Source organism: Pteropus alecto, unplaced genomic scaffold, assembly GCF_000325575.1.
Source record: "Pteropus alecto unplaced genomic scaffold, ASM32557v1 scaffold98, whole genome shotgun sequence".
Lineage (NCBI taxonomy): Eukaryota > Metazoa > Chordata > Mammalia > Chiroptera > Pteropodidae > Pteropus > Pteropus alecto.
The window spans coordinates 11,784,090-11,809,282 of NW_006443570.1; the positions used below are offsets into that span (position 1 = coordinate 11,784,090).

Here is a 25,193-nt window from a genome sequence, read left to right on the forward strand (position 1 = left end):
CATAATTTCCCAAATTAGAATATGTTCAAAGTAATCTTTTGCCTTTATATTAAAAAAGTGAACTAACCTATAATAACATGTGGATGCAGAGTATGGGGAGGAGGAGAGGGGAACTGGCAAATCAAATTAAACAAAGTCTCTAAGCGTTCAAGACCAGATTTTTTAAAAAATTATTAAAATAAATGACAATTCATAGTATTATACATAATTCAAGGTCTTATATGACATTCTAAAGCATAATCTTAAATAAAAGTTGTTAAAACTTAAGTTACCACAAAATTCTTAAGATTATGAGATTTGTGACTTCAAAGTTATCTTAAAACAGAATCTCTATTCTAGAAGCCCTTAACTTGTTTATGAACCAGAAATTCCTAAGTCTGTGTATGCTTAACTTGGTATTTTAGTTCTGCTTAAAGTTTAACTAGCCTAATCCCATAGTTCATTTAACAATGTCTTCTTTTCAAGAGAGTGGTTTCAGCTAGGGCTTCTTGTAATATCTGAGGGTCCACATGTATTAAAATCATCAAACCGTACCAAAAAGAAGTAATTCCCACTTTCCAGTAACTTACATTCTAATAAGATATGAAGGAGTGTGCTTCCAAACAATGGTACGATGGAGTCTACTAAATTTCCAAAAATTTTTGCAAGCCAACTGTTAAACACAGGCATTACTAAAAATTAAATTATATAAATTTACAATAAATAAGTTATTAAATACAAACATATACTCAAATATCAGAACTTCCTACTTATTTTACTATATTTTACTATTATCTATGCTCTTAAGGTCTACCATATCTGTATAGTGGAAATACTATATCATGTGCTACTATACATACCTTCCCAACTCCACTTTCAATGACATCATGGTGGTAGCTTGAAATTGGCCAGGGTGGAAATATTTACACCAGGAAAACTGGCAAATGCTAAAATTCAGGGCTTTTTACGCCGCACCCCGCACAGTTGCATTTATTCATATACTACTACTTTCAAAAGTTTTTTTTTTTTTAATTCCCATGCCTCTTTTAAGTAATGTGTCCATGCTTCTAATTGGAAAATACTTGAGTAAATAAATAGAATTTTAAACAGACTTCAAAAGACAGGAAACAAAAAAATTAAAAGTAGAATCAGCATATGATCCAGCAATTCCATTTCTGGGTATACATCCAAAAGAATTGAAAGTAGGGACACAAACAGATATTTGGACACCCCTGTTTATAGGCACATTATTCATAATAGCCAAAAGCAACCCAACGGTCCATTTACAGATGAACTGACAAAAGGTGATATATACATATAATGGAATATCATGCAGCCTTAAAACAGAAGGAAATTGATACATGCTACACCATGGATGAACACTGAGGACATTATGCTAAGTGAAATAAGCCAGTCACAAAAGGACGAATATTGTATGAGCCCACTTATATGAGATAACTACTCAAGTTTATAGAAACAAAGTAGAATGGTAGTCGCCGGGTAATGTGGGGAGGGGAGAATGGGAGTTATTGTTTAATGGGTGCAGAGTTTGTTTGGAAAGATGAAAAAGTTCTGGAGATGGATGGCAGCGAAGGTTGCACAACAATGTAAGTGTATTTAATACCACTGCACTGTACATTTAAAAATGGTTAAAATGGTAAATTTTGTGTTATGCATATTTTACACAAATAAAAATTTTTTAAAAAGACAAGAAAAACAGCTTGAGAGTAGATTATCCTCTATAAAGAACTGAACAGAGTATTTTGTGATAATACATAGGGAAAGTATTTACTTATTAGTGAAGTCAATGGGCCTAAGCAGGGGACAAAAAAGGAAAAAGGATGCCAATGAAATGTTGAGAAGCAGAAAAACCATCAAGATTCTCTGATCTGAACCCTTCATCTTATAAATGAAGAAACAGTCTGTGACTTGCCTCTAGTTCTATTTTCATTACTGTTTTTTCTGTAATTAAACCAAAGTTCCACATAACATTAAAGCCAATAAAAATCACATAGATCAGGGAGAAATGTAAAGACTACCTAAAATTCATTTAAACAGTTCTTTTTTTTTTAATCTAATATCACTGAAGTTAGTTCATAAAAATTCCCTCCAAACACAACCTGGTAGTATGGTACAGAAAAAAGGAAATACAAGGATTGGGATGCATGCCAGACGTTCTAGCCCTGGTATCACTAACCAGCTAAGTGGCCTTGGGTAAGTCCTCCATCTCTCTGGGTCTCTCCTGTTAAATGAGAAAGTTGGAAATCTAAGGTCCCTTTCAACACTGAAATTCCATTATTTCATTGTACTATAAATGAAACCCAAGTTTAGTCTATCAAAATATTAAAATTTAGAAAAGTGTTTCTTTCTAATATATTAAAATTTGACATTCAAGTTTCAGATTTTAATATTTATATTGAAAACTAGCTTCTATTATTTTTCTTCCCGATCAAAGATGACTGTTGCTTCAGTTTCAGCTACACAGTTTCTACAGCCTGCCCATTGTTCTTCCCAAACACCAAAACCCTATAAGCAATATTGCACTACTCAGAGCTATTTACACAGCAGACAATATCGATAGGGTTCTAGGATCTGGTGATAAACAGGAAATTGTTTACTTACATGGTAGGACATTTACTGACCAATTATGATAGTCTCTAAAACTCAGTAGTGTCTGATTAATGGAACAAAGTGATAATGATAAATTGCATTCACAGCCTTCCTCGGTTATAAATTAGCCTCTTGGAGGCCTTGTAAAATAGTGAAGTTGCTGTTTAGTAAGCTTTAGCTACTTATCATATTTTTAAGAACATTAGAATATTTAAAATAAAACTAGTTAATATTTTAAAGCCAAAGACATTCATATTTCAGAAACCAGTTTTCTTCTAAATCAGTGATAAAAATAAATGATAAAAGTTGTATACCAATCCTAAGAGTAATAAATAAAATGTGCAATTTAGCTGGGAAAAGTCCATGGAAATCAATATTAAAGCCCCAAAGACAGTCAAATTACACTCTGCCAATTAGACATCCTTGGAAGCAGACTGAGACTATAATGAAGCTACTATACAAAATGGAAGAAGGAACAATTTAGGAAATAATTTTGATTTTTAGAGACCATGCTACATATTTCATAACATATATTCTATTATACTAGTTCTTATTATGACCAGTTAAAGGCTTTAAGTAAATGGCACAAATACCACTTAACTATTTGGCAGCAAGGAGAAAAATATATAATTGCAGACCAATCTAAAAACACTTCTTTTTTTTTGCTCACTGCCACAGTAGTACTCCCTTTCAGAAGGACCAGTGCCCGCAAAGCTAAAAACACATCCTCTGTGAGAGAGCTTGTTTCAACAGCATCAAACCACAGGGAAATTAAAGGAAAAAAATATGAATGTCTATAGTGAGAGGAGTTAGCAGAGGTTATGTTCTGGATTCAGCTGTGCTTAGAACTGCATATTTACCATAGAAACATTATTTTAAGGGAGAATTAGATATCTTAATATGTAGCAGCCTGACCCTGCCTGGCCATTTCCTGCTCGTTCCCAACGGCCTCCCGCCTTCCAAGGACTCTCCACCTAACATTGGTTTTCTCATAGCTTGCCAACCAATCAGTGTTCTTCCTTATATCTGTAGCTGTGTAGGAATGACAAGACGTAACTGCCTGTTATGTTACAATCGGGGCTCAGCCTTTGGATGAGAATCCACTGAGCCAGTGCCAGCATCAACAAATGCTGCTTCCTTATAGCCTTGGTGTCCCATCTTTCTGTTCAAGAATCCCGCAACAAACACTCCTAGACCTAGGTTAGCTATATATTACTAACCAAAGAATCTACATAAAGCACCCTTTTCCTTACATTCTCCTCTCCAATGTAGATTTAGAAATACCTTTATCCACTCTTATTTTACTCTGTTCATGGCTCCAGCTTACCATTTCATGTATTGTGTTATAATCATGTTTGCATAGTAATGTCTCCACTTGATTTCAAATTTCTTGCAAGAGCTTTGTCTTTTCATTTTATATCCCTAGTTTTTAATATACAGCCTAATACTCAGTGACAAAAGGGAATAGAAAGAACAGTCATTTATTTGAAAGAACAAACAGCCTGGGAAACTAACCACCCTCTAAAGCCCAGTTTAATAAATATTTCAAGTTCTCAACAAGTTAAGGGTCACCTCTAATGTCTATACAATGGCGATTGTTTCTGGTATATTTATGCTAAAGAGTTGACTATTACTCACTTTCTTCCGGATAGAACAAATGCTTGTCTGTGCTTGCCTGAAACAGATAAGCAGTAATATGCACAAGCACCAGGTTCCAGACATGTCACTTCAGGCGAATAGCAACATTGAAGCAGAAGAAGTTGCAGGTTCATCAGTTCCTAATTTGCAGGTCTTTATGGAACAACTGTTAGGATAGTGCGGATGAGATACTGCCTATAAAAAAACTGGTTTCATCAGTTTAACTTTTTAAAAAATTTCAGGATCCTATGTTCATTGTGCTGTGGACACATAATAGACTACAGGGACAGATTTTCATAATAACTGAATGAACCTGGTTTAGAAAAAACAAAGGTATACCTACAATACAACATAGTCTTAATAGTCATGGAATTGCAGGTTTTGGGGGGTGTTTTGCTTATCTATCTTCTAATTAAATTACAATGAATCTGTATTACATACATAATAACCATTTAAAGCAATTTTTAAAAAAGGTATTACATTCTATACTAAGTCACTCTTCAAGATTATTAAGGTTTCTTCATGCCTGTAGAATTCCAACTTCTGGTACGATTCTTCATAAGATGACCTCAGCGACACTGAGTTTCTGTCCCAAATATGCCAGGCTATTTTTTAAAATCACTAATCTCTATTAGGGTCTAGCAAACAGCAGACTCTCAAATATTATATCATGTATTATATATAGAATAATATTGTGTAATAATATTGTGTTGTATGTATATATATACATAAAATACTCATGATAAACCATCTTCAGAGTATAAAATTAGACTGACATGAAATATGACAGCTACATTACTAAACTGAAGAACACATTAGAATAGTGCACAGACTTGAAACAAGAACTTGGTATAATTTTGAGGGAGTATATCTTTGGAAGCAATTCTGGCTTGCACAGATACTGAAAAGGATATAAGATTAGTAATGTTTAGTCGTTTAATTTCAAACCACTTCAACCTCTGAATAGCAGATCATGAGCCCCTGAGTAAGGGGCAAGGATCTATAAATTCCTGTTAAAAGTTGGCAATTTTATGTATCTATGAACATTTTTCTGGTGAGATGGACCTTCCCTAAGGATCCATGGCCTAAAGAAAAAAGACCATCACTTTTTAAGAGAAACGTAGCTTCTGTCTTAGTGTCAATGATAAGGTAACAAAGCAGACTGCCAAATAAACGGAATCTCTGTACTTCTAACAATGAAGGGTGAAAAATGGAAAGAACAGTACGTACCAGGACATAATGTTTTTTTGTCATTCAAAAAAAGTGTGATTGCTTCTGAAACCCAAATGCCAAGCATATTGCTGGGTACGTAAATGACAGTTACTGTCTACTGCCTTTTAAAATTTATTTGAATTCATGAAAAAAAATGGAAGAGTTAGACCTCAGGAAATAAAATGAAGATTAAATGTCTGAGCAAGAAGTATCTAGGAAAGATTTTTAAACTAGTAAAGCCAGTAGTGCTAGGTCATATGTTGACTAATCCATTCTTAGCCAAGAGATAAACAAAATCGCTAAAGAAATCTGTTTTCTTCAAAGTTTTAGTTCTATCTCTAAGTATGTTTTATTTTGTTAATCAGGATTTCTAAGTCTTCATGATAAATATGGTATAGGGAAGATTCTTTTTTTAAAGGTAACTTCTAGCCCCTCTCATTCACGCAGTATAAACGTATGTATTGTCTATGTGCTAAGAGATTATAAAAGACAAGATTATATTTGTTCAAAGACACAGCACCCTGTACCTTTTCTTCATATGGATTTTTTGTGATTTATGTTTCTCTCTTGCTGGTTTACATATTTAACTTTGCTCAGCACAGTTCCTCATACACAATAGGTAAAACAAGTCATAGCTGGTAATTATTTGATCAGTAAGTATTAGCATTATAATCTAATGTATTCTACTTGTAACTGTATAAAAATGCATTCTGACAGTATATTTGAAGTAGGGTTGCCACATAAAATACAGGACACTCAGTTAAATTTTAATCTCAGATAAACAATGAAAACAATTAGTATAAGTATGTCCCATGCAACATTTGGACATACTTATACTAAAAATATATACTGTTTATCTGAAATTCAGATTAAACTGGGCATCTTCTATTTTCATCAACTAAGTCTGGCAACTCTAAATTGAGGTTTCTCAATGTTATCAAACTTAGGGCCAGAAAGAGAAGTGGCACAGAAGCATATCTTTAGTAAAAGGTGAAAGATTATACAATTTGAAGAGAAATCAGAGTATATTCTTTATCCTTGGTCACTTATTAACAATCAGGACATACACAATGTTTCCTTTATTTATGAGATAATACCTTATAATGAGACTATACTGCTAAGAATGGATTAGCCAACATATGAGTAAATGAATAGAATAAGTTTTGAAATTCAAACGGCAGCCTAGATTAAAGCAACATATTTTAAAATTGTGGCACAGGATGCCAAGAAACTTAGCAACTTAAAAATAATAATCATTTATTCTCACGGACCTGCAATTTGACTAGGTTCAGGTGCTCTAAGGCTGGGCTCTGCTTCTCATTGCAATTCTGTGGGTTGCCTGGTAGGAGCTTGTTCGAGGTATAGCTCATCTTCCTTGAAGCAGCAGATATTCTCATGGAGAGAGTAGAAGCACAAGAGTAAGCAGAAATACACAAGGTCTCTTAAGGCCCAAGTTCAGAGCTAACACGCGGTGACTTACTGCCCGCATGTCATTGACCAAAGCATACTCAGAGGAAGGGATATGTACTATGCCCATCATGAAGTCATGACAAAGATGTAGATACAAGTATACTTTCAGTAAGCCAAAATGGCATGAAGAATATCCCCAGCTTTCTGAAAGTTCACGCTACATCACTTCACTTTTATGAAAGACCTACATTATTAGAATGGTAACAGCTTTTTCATGGAAGCGAAAATTCTCTTCAGATTTCTTTCAGCTAGTGAAAACAAACTTCCAGTTATAAAATAATCAAATCTTGGGGATATAATGTACAGACAGCATGGTGACTATAGCTATTAATACTGTATTATATGCTTGAAAGTTGCTAAGAGAAGAGATCTTAAAAGTTCTCATCAATAAAAAAAAAAATTTATGTGTGATGATAGATGTTAACTAGACTTATTGTGGTGATCATTTCACAATAAAATACATATGTATATCAAATCATTATGTTATATAACTGAAATTAAAAAAATGGTGTGGTAGAGGTTTCCAATTTAACAGCTAGAATACTGATTTTACTAGTTCTTTGTCTCAAACCTCCTGCTCCTTATCTCAACACTATATTGTACCACTTGCAGTTTCTCCCAGTTGATCAACATCTCTCATCTCTGGACTGTCACATGCACGGTTTCCTCTGCCTGAAACATTTCCCATTTCCTACACTGGCTAATCCCTACTCACTCATCAAATCTCAGATTATACCTCACCTCTAACAAGAAGCCTTCCCCAGGTTAGGTGCCTCTTTCCAATGTGTCCCCATAACACCTGATATTTACTTGTCCCATCATGGCATCTTTCTTAATGTATTCAATTTATCTGTGTGTCCCAGATAAGTTCCTTAATATCTTTAGTCTTTAGTACTAGCCTGCCCTAGTAACATTTACTGATGAAAGTTTGAAGTACTGTCATCCACAATTATGCAAATGAAGTGGGGAGAGAAGAAATTCATAAAAGCTACCAAACTCTCACATTTCCTAACAAAAATAAATTGTTCTGAAAAAATAAATTTTATAGTCACTAAATCACTATATGAAAACCTTAGCGAAAACTAAGATTATTTCCTCATTCATAATATGAGAACAAAAACACTGAATCAAAGAATCAAGGATTGAGTTATTCAAACTTTTAAAATGTTATATATTAAAATAAATTAAGAGTATAGTCTTTTAAAATATAATTACCTGGGATATTCTTAATATTGAAACTGTATCATGTTTGGCTAAAAAAGATATTTTTGTTTGTTTAAAACTTTTACTTTTCCTTGGCCACAAAAAAGACTGAGATCTTACCATTTGTAACAACATGCATGGATCTGGAAGGTATTATGCTAAGTGAAATAAGTCAGACAGAGAAAGACAAATAACATGTGATATCACTTAGAAGTGGAATCTAAAGGACAAAATAAACGAACAAAACAGACTCATAGATGCAGAGGACAAGCTGATGTTTGCCAGATGAGAAGAGGGTGGGGAGCTGGGTAAAAAAGGTGAAATGATTAAGAGGTACAAATTGGTAGTTAAAAAATAGTCATGAGGATGTAAGGCATAGAGAATATAGTCAATAATACGGTAATAACTATTTATAGTGTCAGGTGAGTACTAGATGAGTCAGGGGGATCATTTCATAAATTATATAAATGTCTAATCGCTATGCTGTATACTTGAAACTAATATAATATTGAATGTCAACTTTAATTGAAAAAATTTTTAAAGGGGAGAAAAATAGTGAAGGGGAAAAAAGAGTTCTAACTTCCAGATATAAAATAAATAAATCGTGGGGATGTAATGTACAGTACAGGAACATAGGCAATAACATTGTGATAGCATTATGTGGTACCAATGGTTGCCGGACTTATCATGATGACCACTTCTCTAGATCTACAAATGTTGAAAAACTATAGTGTACACCTGAAACTAATACAATACTATACGTTAGCTACATTTTAATAAAAATCTTTTTAAAAAAATAAATCTTTTACTTTGCTCCAAAGAACAAAATTGCCTGCTCGATTTTTAAATGAGTTCATATGGATGGCTTTCCATACCCTATTCCAAAAATTGAAGATGTCACACCAAAATATAATTTAAGGTAGAAAAAAGAACCTTCCCTCTCCTTATCAACTGATACATTTTTTTTCATATTTTAGTAGTATAAAGTCTTTTACACAAAAAACTTTATGGTTGTACACGTTCTTAATAGAAAATTCAGTGATATCTAAAAAGAAATGTATTATGTTGTTATCAATCCACTTTTCAGAGAAAAGAATGAGGTCCTCAAAGTAAGCAGTTTTCTTCCCTCAGTTCCTCCCCATTTAATATTCTACATTATTAAAAAACAAAATTCTACCCACTGCTCTAATAGCCCACTAGTAATTGGTAGGAAATTAAAAGCCAAAGAAGAGGAAAACGGCTGCACTTGAGGCCTAGGGAAGTAATTCAGAAGCATATTTTATATAAAATTGAGAATAAAATTTTATATATAAAACTTGGAATAAATAGTTTTATATTGAGCAATCACAGTCTTCATTCCCTGCAAATCATGTCCTTGTGTCTATGCCTAACATCTCAGGTATCTTACCTCCACCTGGTATCTATTCTCCCAGCCACTTTATAAAGACATTTGCTTAACAAATAGCTTACTTTTTTTCTGAAATTTAATGAATTTAGTACATGTGTTATAACTGTTCTTGCTCTCCTTTTAACATATAGAGCACCAGTAGAAATCCATTAAGTGGATTATTTAAAAATTATAAACAAGACCTATACACTAAAAACTGCAAAACACTTGAAATTTTTTTTTTTTTTTTTTAGGTGAGGCAACCCTTGGTTGACCTCACAGACTGCAAGGACCTTGTCAGCTTACAATCCCTTATTTTTTATTTTTACACTTACAGCACCTGGTCTTCCTAGGTGGTCTCCCATGCAAGTACTAACCAGGCCCGACCCTGCTTAGCTTCCGAGATCAGACGGGATGGGGCTCGTTCAGGGTGGCATGGCCTTAAACAAAAACACTTGAAATTTTAAAAGACCTAACAGAGAGACAGATAATGTTCATGCATCAGAATATTCAATATTGTAAAGATATCAATTCTCCCCAAATTCTTTCTTTAGATTCAACGTAATCCCAACCAAAATCCCAGCAGGCTTTTTTGTAGAAATTGACAAAAAAATTCTTTGGAAATGTAAAGTACTTTAAAAGTTTTGGAAAACAAGAGCAAAGTTGGAAGTGTTATACTAGTTGATTTTAAGACTTACTATAAAGCTACAGTAATTATTACAGTATGATGACATAACAAAACAAAGTAGAGTTCAAAAATAAATAAACCTACCCATACATACATACTTAATTGATTTGTTACAAAGGAGCCAAAAAATTCACTAGGGAAATGATACTCTTTTCAACAAATGGTGCCAGAACAAGAGGATGTCCATGTACAAAAAGACCCTCCACACTTACTTGATACCATATACAAAAATTAACTCAAAATGGACAGAGATCTAAATATAAAAACTGAAACTATAAATCTTCTAGAGGAAAACATAGAAAGTATTTGTGACTTGAATTAGGCAAAGATTTCTTAGGTAGAATACAGAAAGCATAAACCATAAAAGAATAAAATGTATAAATTGGACTTCATCCAAAAATTTTAAGTGAGAAGGCAAATAACAGAGAAAATTAAAGGACTTATAATGTAGTAATAAAAAAGACAAACAACTCAATTTAAAAATAAACAAAAGATTTTGACACTTCACTAAAGATATATCAACTGCCTGTAAGCAAGTGAAAAGATATTCAATATCATTAGCCATTAAGGAAATGCAAATTGAAACTATAAGATATTACTACACACCTATGAGAATGGCTAAAGTGAGGAAGACTGGCAATATAAGGTGTTGGTAAGGATGTGGAGAAACTGAAAGCCTAATCTTTAGAAAAGATTTTAGCAGTTTCTTATAAGATCAAGCATACATTTATTTATCCTGCTATCCAAGAGAAATTAAAATATCATGTCCACACATAAAGATTTGTACTATAATGTTTACAACAACTTTATTCATAATAGGCAAAAGCTGGAAACAACCCAGATTTCATAATCTGATGAATGGATAAACGATTTATGATAACCTATATAACTACTATTACTTACAACATGGATGAATCAAAAGCATTATGCTAAGTGCAAGAAGCCAGATACAAAGACTGCATGTTGTATATAATCCCATTTACATGAAAAGGCAAAACTAGAGGACAGTGATTGCCAGCGAGTTTAAGAGGAAGAGGTTGACAGCAAAAGGGCACAGGGGAACTTTTTTTTTTTTTTAACACCTACAGCACCTGGTATTCCTAGGTGGTCTCCCATCCCCATACTAACCAAGCCCAACCCTGCTTAGTTTTCGAGGTCAGACGAGATCGGGCACATTCAGACAAGATCGGGCACATTCAGGGTGGCATGGCCATAGACTAAGGGAACTTTTTAAGGTAGAAATGTTCTATATCATGGCTGTGATAGTGGTCATATAACTGTAAACATTTGTCAAAACTCATCAAATTTTACACCTAAAATTGGTGAGTTTTACTGTACATAAACCATATCTCAATAAAACTGATAAAAAATAGAGGTGGATTCATACTTTATTTTGTCTCATAATTACAAAAAAGAACTTTAAAACAAGCATTCTTAAGTTTTAAATTCAAGCTTTTACTGCACAATATACAGACTAAGATATGGGGCAAGTAACCATAGGAAATATACAGCAAACGTTGTTTTCATCACTTACTAATTCATCTTAAAATTCAATTAAGTAAAACCTGAGATTTGCCAGAGCCTATCCCACTCTGTTAAAGAAACAAATTATATAGTACTATTCATTTAGACAAGCCATAACAACTTAAATTATAAAAATTATTCTCTTAATGTTTCAGAATGCATTACAATAGTGAGTTTTTAATTAGTTAAAAACTTTTTTTTTCAAATTATGCCTTTCTAAAACATACACATTTATAAATGAAATTATACAGTTTTTTGCAACAAAGTTTATAGTAAAGTACTCAGATACTGAAGAAAGATGTAAAGCAAGAATCAAGATTCGGTGTGCATCCTGCTTTCAGATGCTTTGACAATACTATTGCACTGCTAGCTGTAAAGTACAGTAGTGCAATAAAGTCAGAGCATTCGTTAGCAGTAATAGGTAGGAAAGGAACACAAAAGCATCTTGCATCAGTTGAAGCTTGAGTGCATAAAGAATTTAAAGAATTGTCATTTTGGACAGGAGACATCCAAACCCTAAGAACATTTATAGCAATGTTTTTTTAAAAAAAACTTAAATATCAAAGTGATATTGGTTTTTGATGACTAACCTATGATTAATATCCAAACAGAAACATGTATAGGTGTAGAAAGAAATTTTATAAATCTATCCTAGCTTTACAAGTTATTAACATGGATATTGTTAATACCTTAGGGCTGATATTAACAAAACTGGCTGTGATTACTACTAAAACAAAGTTTGAAAAATATTTCCATTCTGCTGAGCTATATTGGTTAGCTCCTCCACAGCGTTTTATTAACTGCCATGTAAAACAAATCTTTTGAGTAAGAATGTCAAAGGCAACAAATGAAAAGTAAAGTAATAAGTTTCCTAACATCTACATACCCAACCTATCTCTCTGGAATCTAAACTGCAATACAAAAAGCACTTACTATCTTAAGGCTTTTTATCTCAAGAGTTTACAGATATCCAAAGATCAATGTGTCCTAAACATGACACCATTAGTCCTACCTAACTGAATATTATGGAAAGGGATTTTAACTTTTCAGTTAATCCCTAAAACATCTTAAATATAGGAAGAGATCATCTCCATTTCCCTCAAACTTAGAAAAATCAAATGGAAAAATAATGTGATAATGGTAGAAGGGGGAGAGGGTCCAAGATTTAAGTAGCAGGTTTCCTTGAACTCAAGTCAACCGACATCCTAACGTTTTAACTGGTTAAGAATCTGTTCAAAAGTCAGATGTAAACCAAGAAATAGAAATAGTATTATAGAATATCACATTGCACTACCTTTTGTGAGTAATCACTAGTGGTATCACAAAGGAAGGACATGAGACAACACTACTCACTAAGTGAAGGAAAAAAGGTTAGAGAACAAAGATTGCCCTACAATGAGCTTATTCCTCCATTAATAATGTTGATCGATGCAAAAACACTTTCCATTATTTTCACTAACTTTCCTTTAAATGGTCCAGTTCAAGTATTTAGTTGAATTGAGCCTACTAAGAAATGAACTCAAATTCAGTACAGCTGGAACATGAACGTCTTGATCTCAAATCATGGGCCACATAACTCAGCTATTACAATATTTCAACTAAAATCAGGGGATTATACAGGAAATTATTTACTTTTAGAATCTCAGAAACTAAACTAGTTCGGATACATTTTTTTATAAAAGCATAGCAAATTTGAAGATGAGATATACCATCTTTTACTGCCCAATCAATACAAAGCAGTAATAATAAAACTATGATGATAGTTCAAATACCTTTTTAAAACCCTAATGATTATGGGAACAAACTATTAATTTGAAGAGAAAAATGAAAGCTACTACTAGGTTACTTAAAAGGAATTTAAAAAGACCTGTTTTCATCTCTTCCTCTCAAAAAGAATTTTTTTAAAACTATCCCATCATTCAAATATCGAAAAGTTTAAGTCGGGCTACCTCATAATTTTCTAAAACCTGCTTTTTACAAGATGACACTTAATCGTTTTCCCCTTAAAATAAAATGTGTCCAATCTAATAAAAAAGAAGTCCTGTGAGAATACTGACTCTATTGCAAAGTCCAGAAAAGGCTTAATTGATACCTCAAAACTAAACGGCCAACTTGTGGGGGTAGAGGCTGTTAAAAGCAAAATTAGTATCATTTAGCATCTTACAATTAGGCGGAAATATAGATCTGGAGGAAGAATTAAGAATGAGAAAGAAGGGCCAGATGGTGTTAATATTATAGAACTACAATAGTTAACATGTTTTCTAAAAAAAAGACAATTAATGATATGAAGAACAAAACTTTGAATTAAAAGTTTATCATCACAGGTTTGGAACGCTGCAGAAAATTCTTTCTTCTCTGTCATTTCTCTCCTTCCCTATCTCCAAAGCCCCCACCCCTACCCCTACCAAAGAACATTAAAACTTAAAACCTTAGAAGCAACTGAAAGCCTTCAAATCGAATTTGTATATGATAGGCACTACAATTCATTAATACATCGGAAAAAAGTAAGTCATATCAAGGTCTCACATTTTCTGGGGATGGGAATTGGAGCGAGTATGGTACTCAATTTCTTCCAGGATCACTACACGTGCAGATGTTAAGTAACAGAAGATTCAGCTTGGAGAAAGCAACACAGGCACAAATGATACCTAAGGAGTAATGCCAGAGAATGGCAGGAGGGGCGGGCTGCGGGTAAAGATTTTGGCTTCTTTGCTTAATCATCTTTATAACAAACAAACAAACAAAAAGGCTCAATGATAGGTGCGTCCTCCAAATTCCACATTTTAAAGGAAGTCAGTCCAATCCCCAAAACGTGTGGTAATGCACAAGTTTTATGTAAAACCTAAGATTAAATGCACAAGAGGAGAAAGGACTTAAGATAAAACAAGGAAGCTAAGAAGAAAAAAGCGCGGGCGATTAAGCTGGTCGTCTAGGGATGGATGGAATAAAAAGAACAAGTGAGTAAGAATCCATAGAAGAAAACTAGGACAGCTTTCCAGCTTGGCGCCTTCGAGGAGGCCAAGCAGCAGAAGGAGTCCTTTCCAATTATTCGCCCCCGCCCCCTACTTTCACAAATGAATGAAACTATGCATCTCGAGAGCCGGGCGCCCTCCTTGTCCCAATCCAGGAAAGGAGCTCGTGATTCAGATGCCCATCGCTCGCTTCCCCACCCAAGGACTGCCTGCCACCTTCGAGCCAAAGAAACTGGTTTAGGGGCTTCGTTGGCAGCTGGGAAGCCGTGCATGCAAGTCTAGCATCCTTTCTCAGATTTTTTTTTAGCGTGCCTTGAATGATGCGAAACATTCAGCCCTAAAGGGATTTCTCTCCGCCCCATTCGGTTTAACCCCACCCCACCCAACATTCCTTCTTGGAGTGTTAATGACCTCTCCCCTTAAGGCGTTTTGGGACCATTCCAGTCACGTATTTTTGGTGGAAATACAAATGTCGGCACCAGCCACAGCTCCTAGAGGAGCGGAGAGGTGAGGGCAAGGAACAAGGAATTCCAAAGGCCCCACATCCTCAGCATCTCCCGCCATTTCCCTCACGAGTTTCCCGGATGTAACCCCTTACCCGCGGCGGTTAATAAACCAGGCGGTGGCAACTCCCTTTGGTGCAGAAGGAGGGAAGTCGAGTCTGGTCCAGCCTCCGCCACCCAGGGTTTCTGGCGGCTCCAAACTGCGTCCCACTTTGGAGGCCATGGAGGGAAAATAAACTACCCAGTAGATCTCCTTCACTTTACACTCACCATCAATTCCAGCTTATCGACCTCCTCCTCCATGTTGAATAGTTGACATTCCTCAGACCGCGGCGGCGCTTAAGCCGCAAACCATACTAGCACTGAGTGTCCCTATTGGACAGCTGTCACTCAACGTCTTGCACTCATTGGCTCCTCCACTTCATGGGGGCCCGCCCATTGGCGACTGGGTAACGCCCCTCCGCATAAAACATCTTTTCCTGTTGGGCAAAGACACAAAACGCCGCAGGAGGATTGGCTGCTGTAACCTTTTTTTCTCCATTGGCTGTAACCTTCATCTCTACTTTCAATTTCATAGTTAGGGCTCAACAGAGAAGATTACGATTGGTGCAATTGGAAGAAGAACGACCCAATTACACAAAGGCTTCCACAAACAGCTTAGGGGAAGTGACACACCTTCTTTCCTCTCCTGCTTCCCCTTCGCTCCCGCCTTCCCCTAATTCATTCAAGAAGCTCCTCAGCTCTGATTGGTCGGAGCCTGATGTTGTCTCAGCCAATCGCAAGCCAGTCTGTGCTGCTACGCTATAGAGAGAGCGAATCGTGGACAGACCATGGCTACGATTGGTCCCTCTACGATAAGGTTTTAATTTTGAATTTTTCTTCATGGCGAGGGTGAGGCCACTGCCTGGACGACATCTAATCCCTGGGCTCTTAGACTAGTAAGTGCAGGGGTATCTTGCTTTGTTACCCGGGCTCGCGTCTTCCGTAGCTGGGCCTGATGCTGCTCGTGTTCTTGAACTGTTTACGAAGGTGGGGATTTTGGCTGGACTCAGCGGAAAAAGGAGGTTTGAGGCTGGGTAAGAAGTGGTCGGTCTGGTTCCACCCTAATCATACTTCTATTTAATTAACAGTCTGCAAAATATGTTTTGGAGCGAAGTATCTGCCTTCCTTTTGCACAATCCTTTACATCTCTGCTACTTAGCGTGCGGTCCGTGGACCAAGGAATCTGCATCACTTTGGACGCTTGTTAAAATGCAAATTATTGGGCTCTACCCAGATCTACTGAATCAGAATATGCATTTTAGCAGATCCCGCAGTGATTCTTATGCGCACATTAAAGTGCGGGAATATACATTTCTTGAAAGGGAGTACTTTAATATAGTCTTAATATCGTCTGACGTTCTGGAGAGTGTCAGTTTTAGAAATGTGCCCTGTTTACTATGTGCCTAATACTGTGTTGGACTAGGCTTTAGGGAGCTGCAATTTCTTTAGGAAAAAAGAAAAAAAAAGCCAGGAACTAAAAAAGAATATCGTACAGCATAAAACATAAGATTAAATATAAGCAAGTACCAGAAATAGCCCTATGGAATCAATTGAACTGGTAATGGAAATTGATTAATTGACTGAAAGCTGTTCATTTGAAAGTGTAAGAAACCTCCATAAAATATGTTTTAGGAAGACAGTAATGCAATGCAATTGTCATTTCCGTTGTTACCACAGCTTGGGAGGTGTCCCCTGACTAAAAGCACTTTTCATATCACACGGTGGAGTTTTAATAGAAGCGACATTGCCAACTCCTGCAGTAGAATGTAGCTCTTTATTATTTATTGTATCTTCCTACTGGAAATATTTTTGGACCTATCTTTTAACCATATAAGGGTGTGGTATAATTTGAAGAATCTAAAATTCCCCTCACTAAGAGGTTTTCCAGAATGTAATCGTATTAAAGCATAACAATACAATTAAACTAAAAGAGAGAACACTTGCTAGCTAACACTTAACAGGAATGATTTCTTTCAATCATTTATTGAATGAAACATTATTTAGTGCCCACTACACTCTAGGTCCTGGGGAAACGAAAATGAATAAAATTTATCCTAATCCTTAAAAAGCTCATAATCCTTCTGAGTGACAAACATGCAAACAAAAATAAGGATTCTAGAGCAAATTAAGCCTGAAACATCACTAGAGACAAAAATGACAAAACTGAAGTGGTCCATGAAATGGTCCTATTTCAGGCACATCATGAGAAGGTGGGTTTTTTGAAAAAGAATAATGCTGGGAAAAATAGAAGTCAACAGGAACAGAAGACAAAATATGAGCAGGATTGACTCTAAATAAAAAAAAAAAACAAACCCATAGACATGAGTCTATAGGAGCTGATCAGGGCTTCTGAGAACAGGACATTGTGGACATCACTCATTCATGGGGTTGCCAGGAGTCGGAGCCAACTCAACAGGCCCATAATACACATAAAGTGCTATCGAAGCCCAGTAGAGATGACATTTCAGCCAGTATAAATTCCGTAAGGACAGAGACTATGTTGTCTTGTTTAGAACTGTATCCTAGCACCTACCACAGTACATGGTGGATTATAAGCACTCAACAATATCTGTGAGAAAAATTAATAGAGTCTTGAAGGACATATAAATTGACTTGGAGAACAATATCTGGAGTATAAACTGCTAATCGCTAGAAGAGATAAGGCTGCAAACGGCCAGAAGAGCTAAACTAAAAAGCTTTGAAAGGTATGCTAAGAAATTTGGTTTACCCAGTGATAAGAAACCATCAAGTACTTTTAAGCAAGGGAATATCAGTCATATTAAAAAAAAAAAAAAAAAACTAACTCTAGTAACAGTGTGGAAAATGAACTGGTAAGGAGAAAGACTGAAAGCAGAAGAATCACTGGAGGAACACTGAGATAAACCCAAACTGAGGAATATTTTCCAAAACAAATGGCCTGGACTCTTCAAAAATATAAACATGGAGACAGGCAAATACTTATATAAAAATGCTGAGGAACTGTTATGAACTGTTAAGAGACACTATAGTTAAATGCAATGTGGAGAGGGAAAAGGAACAGCTATAAAGGATATTATTGAAATGATTGGAGTAATTTGAAAATAGACTATTAATTAGATAATATCAAGGTCAAATTTCCAGACTGTGATTGTGGTTTTGTAAGAGAATGTCCATGTCCACATTAGCAAATTCAAGCTAAAGTATCTAGGAGTGAAGTATTATGATATCTACAACTAACTCTGCTAAACCACAAACATAAACTTACATGTGTGTATAAATATTTTATATGTGTATATATTATTTACATTACATGTTACATATGTTTTATTGAAAAATTTTAAACCTTGAGGAAATTTCCAAAAATAATATAATAAAATGGGCACAGTTAGGCTGACCTTCCTTCTGGTGGAACACTGCCAACATATTGTTCAGGCACTTCATGGAGGTCAGTGGAGGTCACAATTATAGATGTTATTGATCAGAACTAAGCTTTGGTTGATGGACCTTGGACTCAAGTAAGGAAACAGACTATGCCTTTCAAATGCATGCTGATCACTGACTTCATCCTCAAGTTCCCACACAGTGCCCGTCAGAGGTATTTTTGACAAGTCTGCCAGATGACAGACACCGATACAAAATGGGCAGCCACAAGATGAGTCAAGAAGATTGAAGCCAGAGAAAAGAAAGCCAAGGTGACGGATTTTGATCATTACAAAGTCATGAAGACAAAGAAAACGAGGAACCAAGTAATTAAGCTTGAAAAGGCAGCTCTCCTAAAAGCTTCTCCCAAAAAAGCACCTGCTATTAAAGGTGCAGCTGCAGTAGCTGCTGCAAAGTTTCCAACAAAAAAGATGACTGCTGCAGGCAAGAAGGCTCCAGCCCCAAAAGTTTCTGCACAGAAAGCTGCCAGCCAAAAGGCAGCATTTCCAAAAGCTCAGAAAGGTCATCAAACTCTATCTCCAAAGGCATCTGGGAAGAAAGCATAAGAGCAGAAGAGACTATTATAAAAGTAATAAAGGTTCTTTCTGACATCCTGGCAAAACTTAAAAAATAAAAATATTATAATAAACATAGATTCACCAGTTGTTTTCTTCCTGTATAGATGTGTGTGTGTATACATATATATGTATGTATGTATATGTATATATATATAATATATGAAAGGTATCCAGTGAGATAAAGTAAATTTATATAAATACATAATTATATAACATTTCATAAGTTGTCTATTTTATACATTATGTATAATATATGTATAATACATTATATATTATATATAAACACACCTATACAAAAAGAGAGATAACAGCAATTGGTTAACCTAAATGAATGATACGTGAGTGTTTATTATACTATTCATATAAATTTAGTAAAGGTTTGAAATTTTTCAAAATAAAAAGTCAATGGGAAAATAAACTATAGCAAAAGACAAAAACGGGAAAGCTCAGGAGAAAGATGGCAAAGACAACTAAAGTTAGAGGACAGAAAGGGGAGGGACGATAAGAAGAAGGGACAGGATGAATTAATCAGAGGAATATCTCTGATTCATGTTTATGAATATATGTATATAAGTGTTATTTATAACATACTTTATATATTCTGTTCTATATTGAAGTATCTTAATCTCCTCACTTCCTTTTTTTTTTTAATCATGTCATGGTACAGCTTTTTTTTTAATTGGCCTTAAAATCTCTTCAAAACAAGGAAGGTAAAAAGGAAGGAAGAGAACTTTTCTTTCTTTCTTTCTTTATTATTATTATTTATACCTACAGCACCTGGTCTTCCTAGGTGGTCTCCCATCCAAGTACTAACCAGGCCAGACCCTGCTTAGTTTCTGAGAAAGACATCGGGCTTGTTCAGGGTGGCAAGGCCATAAATCTTGGACTGTGGCTCCACTGGGATGTGAACACAGGACCTTCTACGTGTAAAGCAGATGTGCTAACTGCTACACTATGAAACCACATCCGAGAACTTTTCAATTAAAAGAAAAAAAATAGGAAAAATGCTTAGAAATGAGTTTCTATCTAGTGTTAGCAATTGGAATCCCACCTAACCCAGCAAAAATAATTTGTATGTCTCATTATTCTCTTTTGGAAAGGAAGCACATGTTTGTGTTTTAACCTCAAGGAAGACTGCTATATACTCTCTCAGTTGGACAATTGTCCTCTGCAGAGTATCTAAATGCTTTTAATAAAGCAATAGTAATAAACCTTAGCTTGCTGAGTCCTCTGTCCTATTTCAAGTGTGAAATATCCTGAATTTTTTAAAGAGCTATGATTATTTTTGAATGGAATATTAATCCAAGAATTATCTCAGACTGCATCTTTCTACACTGGCAGATTTGACATATTCTTTCCAAAGTCTCTGCATGTGCTAATTACTGTATTTAATCAGAAGGCTATTAGATAGAGTGACAATAACACAGAGCCTAGGACACACTCCTTCTTCTCTCTCTCTTTCTCTCTCTCTCTCTCTCTCGCCCCCCTCTCCCTCTTTCTCTTACACATATACACATGCACACACACACACACACACAGAAGAGAGAAGAGAAAATATGATTTAGTTCCTAGACTTTCTTTAATGAAAAATAATCTCCAAAATGACATACATCAGCTTGTGTAGGACTCTTTAGAAATTTGAAAGCATGGTTAACCTGAACAACCACCAGGAAAGAGCGAGAAAGAGATGGCCCAGTTTCAGAATGTTGGTATTCTTATTTTTCAAGCTAATAATACACACCAAAGGTTAACTGTCGAATACTAATACAAAACTTATTTTAGTTAGAAACAAACAAAAAATGACCGTCCTCTGAATCATCTCCCACTTACCAAAGACAGCGCTATTTACTCTTAAAATTTTTCTGGTATTTGCCTCCATTTTCTAAATAACATGCTTATAATACTATTTATTTGATTGGTTGGTTGGTTCAATTTTAGACACTATAAATTTAGACATCGACTGTTTTCTACTTTCTCTCCGTCTATCTTCCCCAAATCATATATTATCATTTTGAATTAAATAAACATTCAGTGTTTTTCCTATTAAATATTGCATAACGACAGAACATATAGTGTTACTATGATTACATTTCTTGTACAACTTTTTTCCTAGCCATTTTTATATGCTTGTTTTTTTAAGCACTTATCAGCAATTTGGCCCCAACTTTACAAAAAAATAGTCAACTCTGCTAGGATGATCAAACACACTCGGTAATTTATCTATTTCCTTTTTTTCCTTAGAGACATTGTTACTGAAGCCCTCTGTCACTCACTGACAATGTGTACTCTAAGCCAAGTGTCATCAAACTACTGTTTTTATACGTCTCCTAAGCTAAGAATGATTTTGCAATTTGTAATAATCGAAAAAAAATTAAAGGAAGAGTAATGTCTTGTGGTACATGAAAATTATATGAAATTCAGATTTCAGTGGCCACAAATAAAATTTATCGGACCATAACCACACTCATTTAAGTATTGTCCATGACTGTTTTGGTGCTACAGTGGCAGAGTTGAGTGGTTATAACAGAGACCAGATGGCTTGCGAACCCTAAAATATTTATCTGACACTTGGCAGAAAAGATTTGCTGACCCCTGCTCTAGGCTTACTTCACAGCTGTCTTCCCAGGACTGTGGTCACCATTATGCTAGAAATTCTCGTTGTTGATCTTAATTCTCCTCACACTTGAATAAAAGTTTGGCCAGGTATAGAATTCTGGGATGGAAAACATTTTCCTTCAGAATTCCAGTTTGGCTGTTGAAGTCTGATTTCACTCTCTTCTCAATCCTCTGTATCTAGACTGTTTTTTTCCTCTGGAAGCTTTCAGAATCTCTTTATTTCTGGTGTTCTAAATGATGACATACCTCAGTGTGAATCTTCTCTTATTCATTATACTGAGTGGACCATTTCAATCTGGAAATTCAAGTCCTTCAGTTCTGGGGAATATTTTTTGTATTGTTTATTTGATAAAATTCTCTTCACTTTCTGTTCTCTCATAAAACTTTTATTTTCCAAATGTCGACATTTTTTTAATTGCTGCTATTTGTTAAGTTTTAAAAGCTTTTTCTCATCCTTGTTTCATGAATGCAATATCAAATTTTCTGAAGATATTTCCTTTTTTTAAGTTTTCTTTTGCTTCTGACATTCTTTCCATTTCCTTTGAAATGTTAATACATTTTTTTCTGTTTATTTGTGATCTGTCTTTCATGTTAGAGACTTTCCTGAAATGACTGATGAGCCTTTGCTGTTATATGTCAGAGGAAGGCACAAAAAGATGATTGGAAGCTTGAAGGAGGGGAGGAAGATATTGGCAAACTGTGGGCACGGCAGTGGGTAATTGATCAAGGATTTGGCCGCTTTGGAGGGAATCCCAAATGTCAGTATTTGTAGATCTTCTTTCTTTGTCTAGCCAATTTCCCTAGACAGGAATCTTCTAGTCTCTTGCATGGGGTAATGAGGGGTATGGAGCTTTGAGACAGGGAATTAAACCTGGTGGGCTGTATTCTGGGAGCTGAGCTGAGGAAAGGAATTGAAAGTCTCACTTTTCAGTCCAGGACCATCCCTTAACATGACCCTGCTATGCCTGGTGGCCCAGAATTCAGTACCTCTGTGGTTCTTCTCCAGAAAATAAAACTGTCTATCTTTACTGGAGAAGACATGAACCAAGCTGCCTAGCTGCAGGCACTGGAGGACAGACTCCAGAGTCCTACCCAACCCTTATAAAGGTTTTTAATCAGTCCATTTTAGCCCTACCCCAAACCTTAAAAAGTACTAGGTGCCTTCAAGTCCTGAATCTTCTCAGAGTTTTGGGAATTGTCTTGCTTCCTGTTGGCTGCCCTACCACAGGCAGTGAAGCCTCAGGTTTCCTTTGCTCTGAGTCAGTTACCACTCGTCTGTCTGCTTTCCATTTTCCATAATTTAGTTGCCATCTATCATCTATTATAGTCTCTGCTCCTATTATTTGTCCTATGAGTTTATGCCTTTTTTATTCCTTTATTGCCTTTTTCATGATGTTTTAGAAGGAAGTGGAACAGTATTTGCTAATAAATGTTTAACATATGCATAATTTTAATATAAATTTACTGATATGTGGTGATAATGATATAATTATAAACAATAAAATATATAGTACTCTTTCTTATAAATTTAATATAATCAATTGATTCTCACAGAATGCTATTGTTGATTTTTGCAAACTTTCTGTATCTGTAGCCAACCTATGTTGGCAATTTATGAACACATATAGTCCTGATATAAATGTTGGTTGATATTTTCTGTTACTCAGTGGAGTAAGACAAAAGCAAAACACAAAGATTTATGTCAGAAATTCACTTTAGTTGTGTAAGCAACTCCTTTGATGAATCAGATAATAGTTTTCAAATGCTAGAATAATATTCCTCAACTTTTTTTGCTATTTCACAAAGGAACAACTACAGATAAGACACAACTTTTAAGTTTAATATGCATTATTAACATTTTATTTCTCACTTGCTTAACAATTAGTAAAATAATAAATCAAGCCCTAATTTGTAGTGTTTTATAATATTTGTGGTATAAATACTCCCATCATGGCCAATTTCAATATTCCTAATGTGAAGTCACTGAATGTGGAGTTGGGAAGAAATGAGCAGTAACACAGCATTCTGTAGCATTCTAGAGCATTTCCATTATATACAATAATGTAAACAATCTCAAGAACATAGATAATTGTGAAATCATTAGGAAGTGATGAGTTTTACATGCTGATTACCTTAATAAATATAAATTATCTAATTGTAAGTTTATATAATTTAATTTTTACGATGAATGTGTTAACAACTGCCTTGCAGACTTCCTGAAAATGTAGCAGTCGCTAACCCCAGTACGCCACTGGAGCGGAGATAAAGATATAGAGTCAATCCACCAAGTTTAACCAGCTCCTTTCTAAAGTCTGTTTTTATAACTTAGAGGTCGGCGACTATAAGAGAAAAGAGAGGCAGGAGGCCAGTTCTCTATGTCAGTTTGATCTCTAACAAAACACATCAAGGGGAGAGAGGGAACAAAAGCCGGGAGGGCTGCAAAGGGGCAGATGGAAGACAAGGAAGGGGAGGTTACTGATGCAGGGCAAGGCAAATCCCCCGAGTGGGGTCCTGCACCGAGAGAGAGCCAGCGAGGGTATTTGACAGCGTGCAGGAAAGAATTCAAGCGCACGCCAGACTTAGACAAAAGAAAAGGTGATTAGAGAAGGAACAACGCTCCATAGGCAGAGAAACAGAGAGACAAGGGGAAACAGGCTAAGAGGGACTGAGAGAGAAAGAGAGACAGAGACCCAGAGTGGTCAGGGAATTCAGTTTATATGTCGTTCTTAGTTTATTTACCAGTTTTCCCTTGATGGTATATAGCGTGAAAGGTATGCTAGCAATCTTGGCCTTTGTTCTATAGGTTCGCCAGGGTTTTGGCCATAGGGAATGACTGGTTGCGTTTATTTTGTGTAGATTACGACATAAAGACTTGTTTTCCCTTGGTGGTATGGGTAAATGTTTTGTTAGTAATCCTTGCAGGAGTCTTCCTTTGTTCTATAGGTTCCAGTGGTCTGACAGCACATTGCAGGCTCTGAATACAACTTGGTTTAACATCCAGTTCTCCCACCTCCCTACATCATTACCATAGAAATCTTGGATTCTAGGGATCCCAACCAGTGAACTCTGGGCCTTGGATAGAGATTTCCAGTGACATTTCTCCATAGAAAATTATGGGCATGGACTTGATGAGCTTTAGTTAACCTTCTTTTCTGGCAATTACAAGATTGCTGCTTCCTCCGATGCTTTCCTAAATTTCTTCATTCAGAGTATTGTTATTTTATTTTATTTTATTATTTTAGTTTAGTTTAGTTTAGTTTAGTTTAGTTTAGTTTCTTTTCTTTTCTTTTCTTTTCTTTTATTTTATTTTATTTTATTTTATGAAAATCTATACGTCATTTGAACATTCCGTGTATTTAATAATCCCTGTTT

At 35.4% G+C, this 25,193-nt stretch overlaps 1 protein-coding gene, 1 long non-coding RNA gene and 2 pseudogenes across 2 annotated transcripts in view; all 4 read right to left on the reverse strand.

The window, feature by feature from the left end:
- SKA2 (spindle and kinetochore associated complex subunit 2) overlaps nt 1-15,450 on the reverse strand; it is a 20,535-nt gene extending 5,085 nt beyond the window's left edge. Inside the window, exon 1 of the mRNA XM_015599366.2 lies at nt 15,282-15,450. Coding sequence (XP_015454852.1) covers nt 15,282-15,409 — 128 coding nt within the window. The 5' untranslated portion in view covers nt 15,410-15,450. The remainder of the gene's footprint in view (nt 1-15,281) is intronic.
- Nucleotides 1,593-6,832, reverse strand: LOC112473201. Its single transcript, XR_003043965.1, has 3 exons — nt 6,711-6,832; nt 4,228-4,393; nt 1,593-2,221 (listed from the first exon to the last, which is right to left on the reverse strand). It is a non-coding gene; the product is annotated as an uncharacterized LOC112473201 (long non-coding RNA).
- On the reverse strand, nt 9,828-9,946 carry LOC112473243 (annotated as a pseudogene).
- LOC112473355 lies at nt 11,267-11,405 on the reverse strand (annotated as a pseudogene).
- Nucleotides 15,451-25,193: the final 9,743 nt, after the last annotated feature.